An 18,954-nucleotide genomic window follows, 5' to 3' on the forward strand; every position below is an offset into this window, starting at 1 on the left:
GCTTACCTTAACTTTTAATTGCACCATGAATATTCTGGGGGGTTTTATCCGTTGCCACGCATTAATTCATTGGATGGGTTGCTTTAGCGGTTTTTTATAAACAGCACAATAGCTAAGACCGCCCCGTATAACCACATATGTAGAATTTAGCTGCCTCCTGGAAAGCGCTATTTCAGTCATCTGAATATGTTAAAGATGTTAAAATATGTGGACTTTCTGTGAGTTTGGCTTTAATGTCATCGCTCTTTTTTTAGCAGTAAAGCGCGTTTTTGGTTCAGGTCGTTACATGGGTATTAGGGCTGTAACTGTGTACCGTTACATAGCGTTCTCCCTTCAACAAAACCGATCGGAGCACCTCGGCTATTTTCTTCCAAACAACCTCGGATGTATATTGACGGTTTACAATGTAAGATTTCTTTACATCACTGGGAATCAATTTGATCGTTGTAATAAATTTATGGAACAATTAGATAAAATAATAATAATGGCATTACATTAACAATATCGGCAATATATAATGTTAAGATCTTGAAAACCTGCCTCGATAGGCATCAAATATATTGAGTGCCGGTAGTGCGTAAGTGGTGAATAATTGTTCATCCAACAAAGAAGGATACTACTTTGCATATCCATTTTAAATAAACCGTTCCTTTTAAAATAACCCCAATAATAATGAAAACTACATTTGCACACAAGGCGTATTAATGAGTTCGTGGTGGAATTTATCTGATATGCCAAATATAGTCCGAAAACGAAAGCTGCTACGCGAAAGATGAGTGATTTTGTTCACAGTTTTTGCATATAATGGCAACAGAATGCCTTTGAAATCAAAACGATATCGAAGTTTTGGTATAAACACACAATCACATCGCAATTATAGATTCAAGATTCAAACTTATGCGTTAAGTATTGTAAATTAGTTCTTGTAACATGATACATTTAATTAGCAATATTGAATAATAATACGTGACATGACAAACATTTCTTAACAAAAATGAATAAATAGTTTTAGTATTGAAGTGAGGGAGATAAGTCATTAAAATACACCTTATGTATGAACACAATATTAACACTTTCAAAGACAAGGTGGGGCTTTACTTGTATGTAGTATATCCAGAAAGTATACTCTATAGTTTTACGGACAGTTACACTATATTGTTTACGATATTCGAACATCTGGGTTGAAATGAAAATTATTTTGAGTTGAAGTCAGTCTGTGAAACTCGTCTTTCGTAAAAAATGCAGACATTTAAAACACACATGAATATGAATGATGTTTTTTATGCTTGCCTATGACCATTATACAGATTCAATCAAACCATTGGCACTGTTCCGTCTGTATCACTTTGGTCCCGGCTTACAAAGAGGCCAATTAAAAAACCCCACTGGTGTCCGAACCTGAAGAAGCAGTAGCGCAATATGGACTCGACTTCAATTCTCATAGTCTTCAATAGTTACGAATCTGCTTTAAACAGCGCAAAAAGAAACTATAAAGTTTCCCTATATATGAACGTGATGCTCTTTCATCAGCCTCGAGACACGAACTGACTACTCCTGGCTGCGCTGCTTTTATATTATTTTCACGTGACCAAAACGGAATGTTCCATTTTAACAACTCTCTAAGATGAACCTTTTATATATAAATTACATAACAGAGTAGGGGATGTCAGTTTCATTAATCTCTAGAAAAAGTAGTCAACTATTAAGAATATAACTTCTTTCGTATCAATTATTGATTTACCAGCTAATTTTAGGCATTTATTATTAAAAACATAACTTTAATATTAAATAAACAAATTCGTCATACCTAATTTATAGCGGTAACGGCGAAATCCGTAAATAGTCAAATACTTCATGACTTTCACTAACACAGAAACAGTTTATTTTCCGGGCTCCGGACTTAATGAGCCTATTTATAGCAAAACTAAAAACTAAAGATATATCTCCTTATACCTGTTGCAATAGATAGATTCTTTTGCATTGTGTTGGCACTTTCTCCGAGAACATTTACGAGGCATTTGGTTTATACTAGTTTATTTAAGCCCGATTTAGACGAAAGCTGATAGCTGATAAGATTACTCTCGAGTCCTGGGTAGAAACCAGTACTGTGTCCTTTTTGAGAAAAGTACCCCTGGTGCGGATCGAACCTATTACCTCTAGGGTGAGAGGCGGACACCTTTACCACTCTCACCCCATGCATTTGCTTCGGCAGTGGGAAAACTATTTAGTGGTGGATCGGTCCAAGTTTAAATTATTATGCCAAACAATGTCACTCTTACATTCTATCAATGTTTTTATAATAGCAATGAACTGTTACTAATCATTAAAAAATATCAGTTTCAAATGATTTTGGGAATTTCATTCTTTCGGATATTGTGCTGGGTGTTGTATATGGAGCAGTCACAGTCAAGCTTGTTTTAAAGACAACAACTGACAAAAAAACATTGAAAAATAAAAAAAAATGGCAAAAGAAAAAAGAGTTGGTAAGTTTAACAGTGAAAAGAGCGAGAGCGACGACGCGAAAATGCAACGAACCCACTAAATTACAAGTCAATAGAAAGGAATTGAAAACGATTTCTGGCGGGAAAATGAATGCACAACCCACCATATTATCGTCCGACAGGATCAACGCCAGGAAAATGATACAGCGAAAAATCACACTCATGATACTCGTTATAATCGCAGCGCGCATAATCAGTATATTGCCAGTGCTGACCATGAGCTAAATCGCTAAAGGGAGGAAAGACGAGATGCCGGTCTGGGCTGGTATTCAATATTGGTCTTAACTGGATCTTAGAACGATGTAGCTAATCGGATAACTTGTTATCAATAACTGACCAATAGTGTCAATGAAATCAATGATGTATTACCATAAGTTGCATATTGAATACCACCCATGGGTGCGAATTTTGATTCGGAGTTACATGTTAAACAGCACTATTAATCCATACATCGATGGCCTTTTTAATACGAACTTTAGACACTTTCTCAAGGAAAATATATTCTGTCGTTAGAAAACGTAATTTTACATTGATTAAACCGATATAGTTAAGCACACGCATATCTGAGTTTAATAAACATCTGACTGTTAAGGGTGCACTTGAGCAAATTGCAGGCCCGGGACTGCGCATCATTTATAGTGATTGTTTGTCTTAAATATGCTTAATAACGCTTATTCGGGGCAATAAAAACCAATCGTTTTCTCACGGCATGGCTCGGGTCGCATATTAGGACTGATTGGTCTAACTATGCCCAAGACTGCTACATATGCATGTTTTTTTTTGTTGTTGTTTTTTTAAAAACTAGCACTCAAAGGGATGCTAAGTCTAGTTCCGACTGTGTGTTATTTTTCTGTTGAAATTGTTTTTTGTTTTTTTTGAAAGATTGTTGTAAAATATTAAATGTTTTTTTTACTAGTATTTACTTAATTTGTAATACATGTATTTTGATTTTATCAATATATGTTTAGTACAAATAAATTGTATCGTATGAATTGTAATAAAAATCTTAACCAATCGATAAGATTATATCGACTTTTTCGTAAGTTTTAGACTTAGTATCTAACACTCTGCAAAAACACGGTCTGAAAGTCATGCAGTTGTGGTGAGTTTTAACATTTCAGAGAACGTAACCTCTAAGATCATAGCAGAATAAAACAAATAAATGTTAAAAGGTGTAAAAAGTTTGAGATTTATAGCATTCGCGTGCTCAGCCTGTCTTATATCAAGTTGTTTAAGCCTGGGTCACAATGGAACCATGTCAGAAATATGCAGGCTAACAACGTAAATGTGGAGGATTACGTTGCTTTGCCGTGATTTGAAATTTAGACCACTCTATTTTATGTCGATTTTGTCCAACTTGTGTCGTTAATCGAACAACATTCACACGATATTCGATTGAAAAATGAAATGTCGGGGATTTTGTTTCTGCTGACTTAATGTGGGCTTTTAGATTTCTTATTTTCCACATTTTAAACACGATGAAAAACATGTTAAAAAATAAATGCTAACAGCATTTTACTGCACTTTTTTAACTAATAACATAATCTTTAAGATCATCAGTTTAATCATTTGATATATATTTTATCTGATTGCGCATGTATGTACTTGTGAAACGGACCGCTGTAGGCGGCGGATGTACGTTCATAGGATAACATTCCGTTTTAAACGGAAACACGTTCATAGTACGTATGTTAACTTGGTTGGTAATATGCAAATTAGCAAAGCCTAGGTTCTATGTGGATTGAGAATTTACTGTATATAAAGACCAGCGGACCCCTTCAGGGCCGAGCATGCTTTTCTCTAAAGGGATCTGTTGGCCTTGTTTGACGTCGCACGTTACACGTGTTTTGCGTGCATATGTGTGTGCCTGAGTGCATGTGTGTAGGCGTATATTTGCGTGCATGTGTATGCGTGTATGTAAACTATAACAACCCTTTATTAGATGAGATTATGGAAACGATGCAATGTGTTCATTTATAAAGTGCAAATCAGTGCACTTCTGAATGAATCATGCTGTTGAAACGTCAACTGAAAAAAGAAGTATCAAACACAATACGCTTTATACATTCATGTGTTTAATGTTAACGCCGGTTTAACATTCAATTTTGACCCCGTTGACTATTGACCCCAGGAGTCTTTTTTTCTGTTCAACGGATGACAGATTAATTTTTAACGTTACGAACTGACCCCCGCCCCCCCCCCTTCCCCCCTCCCAACCGTAAATGCATGACTCTTCGTTGCGTGACAAATGACCCTCGTTGGAAGTTGATCAATGGTTATATTCAATACCAAACTATGTCAATCATACGGTCATACTTTGAATTTATTAATTGAATATGTTGTTTTTCATACAACGATTACAAATTGGCTACATCAAAATAACTGACCTCTATGGTCGCATGCAATGTACTTATCATTAGAGGGGTTGAAACTTAGGAGTGCAACCTTTTGACATTCACCCTTTACAAACCCAAGGGGTCTCTAAGTGTAGCAAATCATATAAGTCGCAGTATATACTCCAGGGGGAGGGGTAATGAGGGGCCCAATATCCCATCATACTAGTCGCAATTTACAAACCCAAGAGGCCCCCTAGTTGAACAATTTGTGAAATACACAATAGCACATTTTCATTTGAATGTTAAATTTATATACTTTTTATATAATTTTCCAAAAAAGTATAAAAATTTCTACTTTCCAAGCAATTTGATGTTAAACTTTTTTTTTCTGAAAGCAAGTCTGATTAGTTCTTAACATGACTGATTCGTTAAAAATAATTAAAATACAGTTATCAAAATGAAAACCTATGTTCTGGATTATTAGTTTTACAAAATTTAAATTTTGAAAATCATGAAAATGAAACACAGCAATTCTGATACAACTTACGATTGTATAATTTCATTATATACAATCATTTATGAATATGGTTTATAGATTGGCCTTATCTTTTATTATAATTAAACCAAGTTGTTTTTATCAGTTTACTGCATATCACATGTGTAGCAGTGAGTCAGAATTGTACTTCTTGTCATTTTACTTACTCTCTTTTCCTGATGTTACTTTCACTTATCCATTTCCTGACCTTTTCTTATATATATTTATTGCCGAAAACTTATCAAGTGTATGCAAATATTGTGTAGACGTTACTAATGTTATATTTACCGGAGTATAACCCATTTTTTGTTATAAATTGTTTTAATCAACGATTATACGCGTATTCTATATACAGTATATGCATGAATACCACTGCCCTCTACATCAAGGAAGTTGACTTCATTGCGTTTAAAATAAACAGGATATATGTATGACTATATACATAAACCACTTTAGATGGTAATTCAATACTAGCGGGTGGGATTAGTCTTATTCTCGTAGATGTGTGACATAGGCGAATACAACTAAGCACGTTGGATTTAAAAATGGGGAAAAGTAGTTCAAAACATAAACGGAAGAACAAACTATCATCTAGAACCACCGATGAAGTAAGTATTATTACATGGATATTGTATATCTAAAAATGTTAGTACGACAATGCGTATATTTATTTCACGCTTATACAAAATTTAGCTTCCTCGTTTAAGCCACTTACATAAAATTACGTCAATGTAAATTTCATGATCGTACCTATACATTAAAGGCGCAAGAAGTAGGTCGATGTATTGTCTTTTGAATTTTATGCATTATCGTGATCAAAGCAAAATCATATTATGATTTAGGTACAGACAAAAAATGTAAGCGGTGTTTTGCCGCTTTTTTTCACTGGATCATTTGTGGCCACGTAGCCATTAAATAAAAAGAAACTATTCTTAAAAGTTAAATATTTTATCTGTAAAGGTCTAACTGAGATGTTTGTTTTTGTTTTTATCATTAAAGTAAAATGAGTAAACAGGATTACAATTTAAAATTTATATTATTTTGCATGAACCTGTATTGTTCACCTTTAAATACATATTCTATTTTCACTGCAGTTTACATATCACTCCTCTCATCCTGAACGAATATGGGAACCGCGTATTCAACGTGCCAGTTCCGAGTTAAACAACTTGGACAGTCAAATGGCGAATTACGGAATGAACAGCTTGGAATACAACAGTCAAGAAACTGATAGATTGCAACTTAGTACAAGTTCCCGGCTAAATGAACGATATTTAATTGGGAATGAGCCAATTGAATCAGAAAATGGAGATGGCGGAAATTCAATCAATCATAGCGATACGAACTATACACCAAAAGAAACTTTTTCAATTAATTCTTCTTCCTTTCCTCTTCGATCAGCGAATGGTTCTAGAAATGACCCGATGTTCTTTCACCCAAATCGTCTTGCCCTAGGTGACGTCGATTCAGAAGACGAATCCGTCAATGAACAAAACAAAGACCTTCAGGATTCGGAACACGGTATTTTTTTTCAATTTTCCTTACAAGTTTCAAAGCTGCACAGAAATAATATATAGTAGTGTTGTTTTAACAGGCGATTCCTTTGATAATCCTTTATTTCTGAGAGGAATGATACTGGAACTAACCTCCATTTGTATTTCTTACCCACAGACGTCAAATGAGCTGTTCTAGAGCATGACGTCGACGTTGTATTGATTAGGGCTGAATTCTTGAATATCACACAATTTAACTGATGCATATCTTAGTTATATGTAATGGTTGCGAGTAGTGTGAAAAAGGTGTCCGTGTTTTCCAACCCGGTCGTCGGTTTGAAATTTTGATCCCGTCTTTATTAATGTACTTATCATTTCCCTGTATGTTTGTGTTTTAATACATGTAAGTTCATAATCAATCTGGATGAATACATGTATAATATAAAAACGGGTAAAAAGCGGACCGAAAGCAAAACAACGATTGTAAAATTCATTCGATATCCAAAACTATGACGTATTTACTAACGTACTTACTAGCTTTTGTTCAGTGTATCGTCTACTGAAAATGATATTCATCATTATGAACTTGTTCCTCTAGATATCTTAAATGTTTGGTATAAAATGGGAGTGTCTAATCTGATTCTTCTTCCTTTGCGCTTCGACCAGGGACAAGTCCTAGAGATGATCCTTTGTATTTCCAACCCATACGTACTGGTCTACGTGACTCAGATTCAGAAGATGAACAAAACGATGTCGTTCAGGATTCGGAACACGGTAATTACTTAAACATTCCTTGCAATGTTAATACTACACCGATAAAACTTTACGTAGTGTTTTATCAAAGGTTATTTTGATAATCCTTTATAGCTGAGAGAAATGATATTGTGACTTATCCCCATTTGTATGTCTTACCCACAGGAAAGTCGGTTCTCTCTAGTTTTGAGATTTTACCAAATGTAACATGTAACTTTGAGAGGTTCTGGACTATGACGTTGTATTAATCAAGGCTTACTTCTTGAATGTCACACACTTCTAGTGATTTATACCCTATTATATAACTGTTGCGAGAAGTGTGGTTATAAGTATCTTCCATGGCCGAGAGTGTAAGATAGGTTCATTCCGACCCGAGCGTTGGGTCTTTTGCGGAAACGAGGTTTACCAAGTTTCCGCAAAACACCCTGCACGAGGGTCGTGATGAACCTATCTTACACGAGCGGCTATGGTAGATGCTTTTTCTCCCATCTCAGTTAAACAAAATTAAGTCAAAATGTATTTTTTTTGCTGGAACTCTTTTGTGCTTAGTGAAAATAATTGCGTACGGGTATGCGATCATTCGTGGTTGGCATGGATATTCGCGCAGTAATTCAGAGTATGTAAATGGTTTGATCGGTCTTTAAATAGTTCTAAGAAGAGTGAAGCATTATTTCTTGAAAGGTGTGTGAAAACTGTTTTCTGGATACATTTGAAGCGAGAAATAATTACCTAGCGTTCTAAATATTGACAAGACAAGGTTTCCATGATGCGCTACAGATTACAGTCTTCAACAAGGGAGGTAATTACACTGTGGTGACCATTAGAAGAAGTTCCATCCGGGCATTTTATCTTCGCCCGTGGGCAAGATAAGAATTTCTAGCATGGTTAAATGAATGGATCTACTTATCTGAGGTGGGAGAAAAAGGTGTCCGTGTTTTCCCACCCGGTCGTGGGTTTGAACTTTTGATCCCGTCGTAATTAATGTACTGTCTTATCATTTTTCCGTTTGATTCTTAATACTTTTAAGTTAGAGGAAACAGTTCATTTTCATTTTTTTTAATACTACATGTATCATTTAAAACGAGTAAGAAGCGGACCGAAAGCAAAACAACTGTTGTAAAGAAATCATACGATGTCCTAACTACATGTATTACATATTTACTCCTCTATGAACAAGGTAACTGAGCTATAAGTCAGTATATCGTCAACTGAAAATGTTATTCATCAATATGAACTTGATCCTCAACATATCTTTATTTTTTAGTGTAAAAAGAAACATTTATTTATATCAATTGTTTAATGATGAATACACATTTCCATTACCTAGGCGATGACGAAATCCCACACTTTGTGGAGTATCTCTTGGAGAACTATTCGGACCAAGATAGTGACAATCTGATTGAAGAAAGGGGCTTGTCGGCCGATGCGCTTGAGAGACTTCCGATTAAACATGCCAGTCTTTCACTTGGAGAGTGCCATGTCTGTTTTGAAAACTACGAAGTGGGTGATCTGCAAAAAGTCTTGCCATGTTTCCACTTATTTCACTCAAGCTGCATTGACCAATGGCTTAAGGTAATAGTTAACACAGCTTCTTTAAATACCTCTTTTATCTAAAGTTGTGTTTTTTTAACTTGTTTTATTCCTTTAATGATGATATAAAATAGTTACATTTTCACAAGATTATTACATTCAAACATTGTAGATAATTTATTTATATAAGAATGGTTTGTAATGCTATGATGAAGACTAGCATAGCCGAAAATTTGACAGTATAATGATATTTCCTATTTGGAAAATCTGTACTTCTTCAATCTTTAAGTTAACATGAGTCTCAAATAAGAAGAAAAACTCCATTTAAAAGACACACTACCGTGGGTTAACATGCAAGTATGTTACACACTTATGTAGTCGGATCCGTATTGACTATATGGTTTGATTTTGTAGGAAAGAGCCACGTGTCCCGTATGCCGAACACAGGTTGAAATTGATGACGACTAGATATGCTATGTTATTTACAATGTACCACTTGTTACTAATAAAGGATGTATTCACTACATTTTCTGTGATTATATCAAGAATTAAACATTTGATCATATGTTATTTTATTATAAAGAACAAACGACAACCTTGTCAAGAAAAATATTCATCACAAATATTAAATACTTTGATCGGAAGTTAAACGATAAAAAGCGTCAATTAGATAAGCATCCGGTTTTGTTATGGTTCTCGAACAGGAGTGCGTACAAACAACATTCACTATGTGAAGGGTCTTTATAGGGACTGCATTAAAAACAAAAACAAAATAGATTAAAATTGCTTTTTTAAAAGCACTTCCTGATTAAATTTGTGAGCACACTTCTTATCCTTGATTATGAATATGATTAATTAAGAAGGACAAACGAGCTTCGCTAATACTCATCTAAATCTACTTTCTCTATACACACATACATACAACTGATGAATAAGTGAATAAGAGGTGAAAATGTGGAGTTTACGGTTTGCTCAGTAATTTAAGTCATGGTATTTGATACAACATTGGTATTTTTAGATGTTTAAGTCGCATTTTATGACCTTCTCTCCATAAGTCTTGGTGATTTATACGACTATCATGATAGTTGATACATCATTGGTACGTTCAGATGTTTTAGTCGCATTTTATGCCCGTCTCTCCATTACTCTCATTGATTTATCCGACTATCACAAAAGTTGATACATCATAGGTTCGTTCAGATGTTTTAGTCGAATTGTATACCTATCTGTCAATGCCCAAATTTATCGAACAATCTGAAGCAATCAAGCTAAGCACACTAGTTTGTGTTGATATGAAATAGTGTTGAGACTTAAATATGACCATCATGCACTTTGAAAAATGCAGTTTTAGCATGAACTAAAGCTAAATGAAATAAGATTGCTCTTAAGATTTTCGAATAATTAAGCCCATATGTACGTTTGTTACTAATCGTGTCGCAGCTCCAACTAACGTAATTTCAGTCAACCTTCACATAAATTTATAGCAGCAGGGGAATGTGTGTTACAGTATCCTTGCTATAGCCTCAAAGGTAAATGTCACATCTAGATGTCAGTTGATTTTCACTTGGACAAGGCCAAATCGGGGGCATTTGTCTCATTCCTTTGATAACTCTAATAATATGTATAACAATATTGTTTTTGTTGTATTTGTTTTTGGTGATATAATTTTGTTTGGTATATGAGTCAATATAGTTGGCTAAAAAACGAGGCCTTTGTTTCAGGTGTTTGTTCGTTCTCCATTGTGTTAGAAACCGTGTGTGTTCAATTCATTATATTTCAATGCAACAATATTTCGTTTGAATTGCTCATATATCAACTTAATTCAATTTTATTGTAAACACAGGCCTTCGGCCCAAAATACAGCATGAAACAATGTTTCACTAAGTAAAATAATAGTGCCACCCTGCTTTCCTGACAGTTTTATCTATTTTCAATCGAAGTCATTATTTGTGAAAACAAAGTATGTGACCTGTTTGATAGTACATGTATCGAAAGATGACAATAGATTTTGACATCTCTAGCAACTGTACCAATTAAAAGGTTGTATGATATATGTTACTTAATAATTTAAAAATAAGGAACCTGCAGCGAATTGTATAAAACCGTATAAAACCATCTGAACGTACCAATATATTGGCTAGGTCAGAGTTATCCAAACTGTGCATTGATTGGTCAATAGTTATCCAATAGCTACTCAATTAATATTTTTTATGATTAAACTAGCCGAACGATAACCTGTGGTCAACTTATGCATGTTATGCACTAGGAAAGTTTTTTTAAATTTTAAACGACTTAAGGTAAAACTGATTGTTTGTGCATACGTGTAGTTTATTTATATCGTGGTAGTTGTATTTATGAGTCTTGTAAAGGTATAATAGGTTTTGCGGTCATAAACACCAATTGGATTCAGTATTTGTAAATGTAACGAACTGTAAAATATTATCGAACCCAAGATTCCTCTCACTTTAGACGAGCAAATGAGCCGACCACTCCTTGCTCTCTTGGCGAACACTCAATCTCACGAGCCATCAGCTCTTCAGGCTAACTCTCGAACGGACGGCCTATTGCTCCCCAGGCGGACAATGAAATCCACTACCACTCGATCTCGAGACGACCCATCGAACCTACGACCTATAACGCACGATCTTTCGAACCCATGACCCGTCGCTCTCCAGGCGACCCTTTAAACCAAAAACCCTGGCTCTCAATTCAGACACTCGAACATACGACCCCTCGCCATTCAGGCGACCTTGAACCAACGACCCCAGGCGGACACTTGAAGTAAAATTTGCAGGTAGGTGGTAAGATCATCGACACTAGCTGTAATTAATATTGTATCTGACAATATGTACACATATGTTCATTGCCAACCATATAAATGTATCAAGCATTGTATTTGGTACTCATTGGCTTATGCCTACTGTACATGTTTTCCACAAGTAACTGATATACATTTTATATTGTACGCCGTACCGAAACTATTTATACGCTATGTAACCTGATATATGTTTTGATTTGAGCTATACAAAGACAATGACGTATAAATTGTTTAAATTAATCAGTGCATTAAACCACTCAGTTGTAATATAGAGCGACTAATTAAGTTTATAATTTTACTTAAATTGTCCTTTGTGTATTGGTCAGTTTGTTAGTATTCAATGTATCATTCAGCTTCTTAATTTAGATCTTAGATATAAGAGATCAAATTTAATGAAATCAAAAGAACTGCTTTATTTCTTGTTTAAGTCAAAATTAGTCGAAATGTTTATTGATTGGTCAAATATCATTCAAAAATTACGATTAACCAATCAAATGACTCGATTGTACAAACAAGCCACAAAAAAACATGTGGATAACCTATCATAATTGGATATAATTGGATGCAATCCGTTTGGTTGAATTAAGACATGAAAAACCGCGGAACGAATTCCTACCGTCCTTTCGTTTCGTTCAGTCGAACAAGGAATAACCTTATTAATACACTAGACCAGAGTTTCTTATTTTGCTTTCTTCTTGAGTATTGTCCTAGGTAACGTGTGTACCAAGTTTCAATGCATTTTACGGTCTTTGAAATATTGCCAAGTTAAAGTGTTGACAGGCCGACAACGACTCTAAAGCTATAAGTAGTACCTCGACTTTTCACTTCGAAAACCACTCAAGGTAAAATGTGAAAACCGTCAATTTTAATTGATTTTCCTCTTTCATATTCAATGACCGCGAATAAAAAATAATAAGAAGTTGAGTACATTGATAGCATGGGACTGAAGTTTTATAACAAAGTGAAATCTCAATTTAGAGAGGAATTTTCAGCTTTCATATTAAAATGTGAAAGATATTTAAATCTGAGAACAACTGAATGTTCTTTACTAGCTCATCAGAGTTCAGTCTGGCATATTACCTCTAGGATAGAGACTGTAAGCTATTTTGATATGCCTGTGAAATCTAAACTTTGTGAACTCGTGACTATCAGGAAGAACTACTCGGCCTGAATCTGTTCCGTCAAACTCTATTGCAAAAAACTACTTTGTAAAAAATGTATTTAATGATTTACAATGGTAAGCAATTATCAAAAGTATTGGGGAAAGTATACAATTTATATTGTTCAATTGATGTCGGAATTGTTTTATTTCTTTTATATTGATAACAAAATACGTGTATATAAGCACAGTTTAAAACAATTGTTTATCGAAAATTCTGTATTTTGGCGAATAGCGTAAGGAATGCAATTGAGTATCTGGCAGTTTTTTTTTGTGTTTGTTGAACGTAAAAAAATCAACTTGAACAAAGTTACAAAAAGAGGGAAATCAGAGGATATCACTGGATATAAATATTATAATGGTTTTTTTTTAAAGCATAAAGGTGATATGTGTTTCGGTGTCGGCACAACGAAATACCTCTGGGTCGTTGTTTAACTTAAAGTAGATTTTAAGTTTTGAATGATATTTTACAGGACTCTATTTCTTGGATGGATGGATTCCGAGATGACCCAGAGGTGTGGCCATAACTTTGTCACATGGGCGTTATATAAGTGGCTGTAAAGACGTCATGGTAGCAAACACAGTATCTTGATTTGGTATTCATATGTTAAATCAACGTAAAGCTGAAATCTTTTCTAGAACCTCATTATGAAATAGTGAATATGAGTCGTTTTACATTTAACAAAGAATATGTTTTCGTTGTGTGCTGACACCTTTCTCGATGCACATACCTCGTGGTTAAAATGTCATCTGTAAATATGTACTTGATGCGCATTGCGGATATTTTGAAAACAGGCAAAAACAATTATCACTTATTTCATTTTCTCGAAGCCGCACAGTAACAAAGTGTATGGTGACTGGAATATATTTTGGCTTAGTTCAAACAGCCCAAACAGTCAAACTTTTAAACTATCCAGTGTTTCAAGCATAAAGACGTCACTAAAATGTTTTAAGCTAGTTGCTATTCTCGCCGCTTGTGCTACTTAACTGTTCTTACTAGGCTTTTGCGCACACAAACATATCTGTTGTGCGGACATCATGCGCTCAGTTGTGTCCTATTGTGATTTGTTTTGGGAAGGATTGGTCATTGAAACACCCTCATGTCTTTCTGAACAATGTCCAAAATGCATCGTGTATTATATCATATAAAGTAAAATCATATTATGCATATTATTACCGTGATATATCTATTTCCAAATTTCATTTCCCAAAACATAATGAGTGTCTTAAGAGTAACAACACTGCTCACCTAGGCGACACGGGTTCGATTCCTTGGGCGCATGTGAGTTCGGTATGTGGTCACAAAGCCGGACAAGTGGGTTTTCTCCGGGATCTTAAGTTTCCCCCACAACACAAGATCACACTCTCGTGCCAACGAGATTGATTAATATAATGTTGTTATAACTTGTTTCACAATCGTTGTAAAATAGATATGTTTAAATTAAAACTGAGGTTCGATTTGCCGGTTGAACTTAAGTTATGTTAATAATTCAAATTTTATATAAAATACAATGAAAACTACAGTTAAACAGTTTATAAGTCAACCATGTCAGCAAAAGCACTGTTTATAGAAAAAAGGCTAGGGTCAAGAAGACGAGAGACACAAAACGTACACAAAACACATTTGCAACTTAGTCTAGGTATAAATTGTCGTCCAATTTCATACTCTAGAACATACTACTAAATATTCAAATAAATATTCAAGCCCTGAGGTTCCTTATAAACAGGATTAGCCAATCTTGTTTTGGAAATATTTGTACTTTCAGGGAAGTTATCTGTATGATAATCAAATTAAACTAGTTTTTTGGTAAGATCTAAATTAATTCAGACAATTCGCGCAGCGAACTTATCTATGTTAGCATGTTACCCTTAATAACATCAACGGTCTTGGTTACATATCATTGTACCCACTTATATACTCCTTTTCATCATATTTGTATACGAACTTATGAAATGGTTTTCCAATGTAATTGTGTCTAAAGAATCACATGGCATACTTATTACGCTGCGATATTTACTAGTGTATCATAATGTTCATATACTGTACGAATGCATTCAGAAAGGCTAAACCAAGAGAACAAATCAAAACGCGTACCTCTGGATATTAATTATGGTATAACCTCTCGTTAGGTATTTTATCTACGATAAATGTATCAAGAACACAAATGCGTTATTTACTGTACACCTTAATATAATGCCTGCGGTTAAATATCTTAAATCTTTGACATAACTATTCCCATACATCTAACGAATGTTCGCTTATATACAGTATTTTAGAATACTACTGCTCTCTTCAACAAGGAAGTTAAAGTAATTGCTAAATATTTTAACCTGATCCCACATTGGTTTAATATTAATATACATGATATATCAATATTGTATTGGTAGATAGCCTTATACTTGTACACTTGTTAAATAGATTGTTGAAACGTTATAAAGATAGAGTGTATTTCATTTTTGAAATGGGTAAAATTAGTTCAAAACATAAACGGAAGCAAAACCAAGCACCTAGAACCAACGATGAAGTGAGTATAATTTAATGTACGTCGTTTACGTACTGTGTGTTATCCACTGCCAAACCGAAAGTTTTGGGAAGGGAATAACGTTTTGTTGTTGTTCGTCCGTCCGTATTGCATGTTTAGAATGGAATATTTATTCAACGTTTTATTTCCATTTCATGAACTTTGCCTTATAAGTCACGTATATCATTTTAACGAACGTATTATTTTTTATACAGTTATTATATAGCTCCTCTCATCCTGAACGAACACGGGAGCCGTCTGTTGAACTTTCAACCTCCGAGAATAACAGTCAACCTGCAAGTTCTGAGATGAACACCCTGGAAAACAACAGTCAACTTGCAAGTTCTGAGATGAACACCCTGGAAAACAACAGTCAACCTGCAAGTTCTGAGATGAACACCCTGGAAAACAACAGTCAACCTGCAAGTTCTGAGATGAACACCCTGGAAAACAACAGTCAACTTGCAAGTTCTGAGATGAACACCTTGGGAATCAACAGTCAAGATACTGATAGATTACAGCCATTTGTACTTGGTACAAGTTCTCTGCTAAATGAACGATATATATTATCAAAAGTACCACTTGGAAATGAAGATGATGAAGTCTTGAATATTCCTAACGACAACAACTATACACCAGAAGGGAGTGTTTCAACTGATTCGTCAGCCTTTTCGCTCCGACCGGTGACTTGTCCTAAAGATGATCCGTTGTATTTCTACCCCAGCGGTATTGCCCTTGTTGACTCCGAATCAGAAGACGAATCTGTTCATGAACAAAACGATGTCCTGCATTATTTTGAGCACGGTAAGTTTTTGCATGTTCATTATAATCTTAAGTAATAAACTGGAAAAACACTAGGTTGTGATTCAACAACAATTTCTTTTAAACATCCTTCAGTCGAACGATAGTGTTACTTAGTAAAACCTTTTGTATTTATATCCAACAGGTATTGTGTCGGTTTTATCTAGTTTTGAGCCTTCTTTATTTATATGCTATGATTTAATGGGTGTGAGTCATATTAAACAGGTGTCCGTGTTATTTTCCCATTTAGTCGTTGGTTTAAACTGTAATTGGTGTACTGTCTGATCATTTCCCTATGCCTTTATCTTTTAGTTCTTGTAAGGTAGGCAAAATAGCTCATCAGTTTCAATCTTGATAAAGCCATGTATTATATAAAAGGGATAAGTAGCGGACAGATAGCAAAACAACTGTTGTAAACTTCATACTCGTAGAACTATTCCGTATTTACTAATCGTTGAACAAGGTAACTGAGCTATTGTTTAGCATATTGTCAATTGCAAATATCATTTATCTACTGAACCTTAATGATATGAACTTGTTCCTCTACTCATCATTGCTTTTATAAGTGATATATAAGAACTATACCATTATTCATATATAGTTATTGATAAATACCTATTTCCTTACCTAGACGAAGATGAAATCAATATCTACGGGGACTATTTGGAACAAGATAGTGATAATCTGGACGACAGAGGCCTATCGGTCGAAGCGCTTGGGCGACTACCGATTAAACATGCCAGAGCCACACTTGACGTGTGCCATGTCTGTTTTGAGAATTACGAAGTAGGCGATCTGCAAAAAGTCTTGCCATGTTTTCACTTATTCCACTCAAGCTGCATTGACCAATGGCTTCAGGTGATTTTTAACACAGCTTCTTTGCAAAATCTTCGGTTGTATACATAAAAGATCTTATAATAAGTCATATTCTTAATTTAAGTGCGTTTTCAATAATTTTCACAATTAAATTGAAATAAATACCTTTCCACATACTTCAGATAGATTATTAAAAATTTAAATACACGTTTCAGTGTCTTAACATGTTATACTGGTACGTAGTAAAGCATTTCACCATCTATATATTGACTAAATGGTTTTGTTTTGCAGGAAAGTGCCACGTGCCCGGTATGCCGAACACATGTTGATATTGAAGACTACTAGAAATCCTGTTATTAATAATGTACCACTGGTTACTTACAATGGAAAACATAGACTACATTGGGCTGACTGCTCAGACCTTTGTTAAAGTTATTATCGTTGTTGTTAACCTACAAATTATTTCTGCTCTGGAAGTTTAATGGATACACTAGTGATCTGCTGTATTTCTAACAAGATTGAGACAACTGTTCCAGCTGTACTTCCCGTTTAAAAGTAAACATTGAAATACTCAAAAACGTTGTTAACCTTAATTAAGTTCTGGACAGTCGGCCCAATGTCTGTATTATTTCGACAATTAAACTAGGTTACTCCGTTTAAACATATATGTTATATCATGAAAATGTGCACAAAACAGCAATATAAAATTATAAATACTTTGATCTGAAGCGAAAGGCTTGTAAATCATAAAACTATTATGATTTTATCTGTTCTACTTATGGTTTTCGAAACATGTGTGTGCTTGCGAAGTACATTCATTATCTATACTATCTTTAAATGGACATTTTTAAAAACAAATTGAAAATAAATTTGGTAATGGTTTCATAAGACTAAATAAGTTCTTAAAGCCCTTCCCCGATTTAATGTGTGGATACACATATGTCATAGTGGAGGTTGAGTCAGACTACATTCTGACATTTAGGAGGTTGAACGTACCATTATCTGACATTGAGGCAATAGATCCAGGCTTTAATTTGGCATTAACGATGATTTATCAAGCTTTTACCTAACATTGAAGAGGTAAAATCAATTTTATATCTTGCATAGTGGAGGTCGCGCTGTGCTTCTCTGCAACAATTTATTGGCTGAGTCCGACATAATATCGGACATTGAACAGGTTTAGTCAAACTTTTATCTGACATTGAGGAGGTCCAAGTTTAATTTCTTATATAATTTGAGGTATATTGAAACTTTTGTCTGGAGTTATGTGGACGTATTCAGCCATATATCTGACATTGTTAAGGTTAAGTAGCACTTCTATCTGCCATTAATAAGGCTGATTCGGGATTCTAGCCGACATTTTGAATCATAAGTCAAACTTCTTTCCAACAATGAAGAGGTTTATTCAATCAAGTATCTGAAAGTGAAGAAGTTGGGTCAAACATATGTCTGACATTGATGATGTTGAGTCGATCACTAATCAGGTATTAACGAGGTTTAATCAATCATCAAGAGGTGGTTGGCATTTTGGAGGTTGAGTCAATCAACTAACTGGCATTGTGGATATTTAGTCAATCATCTATCTGACATTGAGGAGGTTAAGTCAATCATCTATCTGACAATGAAGAGGTTGATTTGTTTGTTTTCCTCGATCTGGCGTGAGTCTTCCTACATCCTTAGGTCCGATGCA

General features: G+C 34.7%; 2 protein-coding genes across 2 annotated transcripts; both read left to right on the forward strand.

Annotated features, from left to right (window-relative positions):
- The first annotated feature begins 5,679 nt into the window (after window positions 1-5,679).
- On the forward strand, window positions 5,680-9,686 carry LOC128212490 (uncharacterized). Its single transcript, XM_052917972.1, has 5 exons — window positions 5,680-5,980; window positions 6,467-6,893; window positions 7,532-7,639; window positions 8,946-9,190; window positions 9,563-9,686. Exons 1-5 carry the CDS (start codon window positions 5,918-5,920, stop codon window positions 9,614-9,616), a joined length of 897 nt encoding a protein of 298 aa, XP_052773932.1. The 5' UTR covers window positions 5,680-5,917; the 3' UTR covers window positions 9,617-9,686.
- Window positions 9,687-15,349: 5,663 nt separating this feature from the next.
- On the forward strand, window positions 15,350-18,107 carry LOC128212354 (uncharacterized). The gene is made up of 4 exons (XM_052917761.1): window positions 15,350-15,650; window positions 15,863-16,451; window positions 17,080-17,306; window positions 17,556-18,107. Exons 1-4 carry the CDS (start codon window positions 15,588-15,590, stop codon window positions 17,607-17,609), a joined length of 933 nt encoding a protein of 310 aa, XP_052773721.1. The 5' UTR covers window positions 15,350-15,587; the 3' UTR covers window positions 17,610-18,107.
- Window positions 18,108-18,954: the final 847 nt, after the last annotated feature.

Source organism: Mya arenaria, chromosome 12 (assembly GCF_026914265.1).
Source record: "Mya arenaria isolate MELC-2E11 chromosome 12, ASM2691426v1".
Taxonomy (NCBI): Eukaryota; Metazoa; Mollusca; class Bivalvia; order Myida; family Myidae; genus Mya; species Mya arenaria.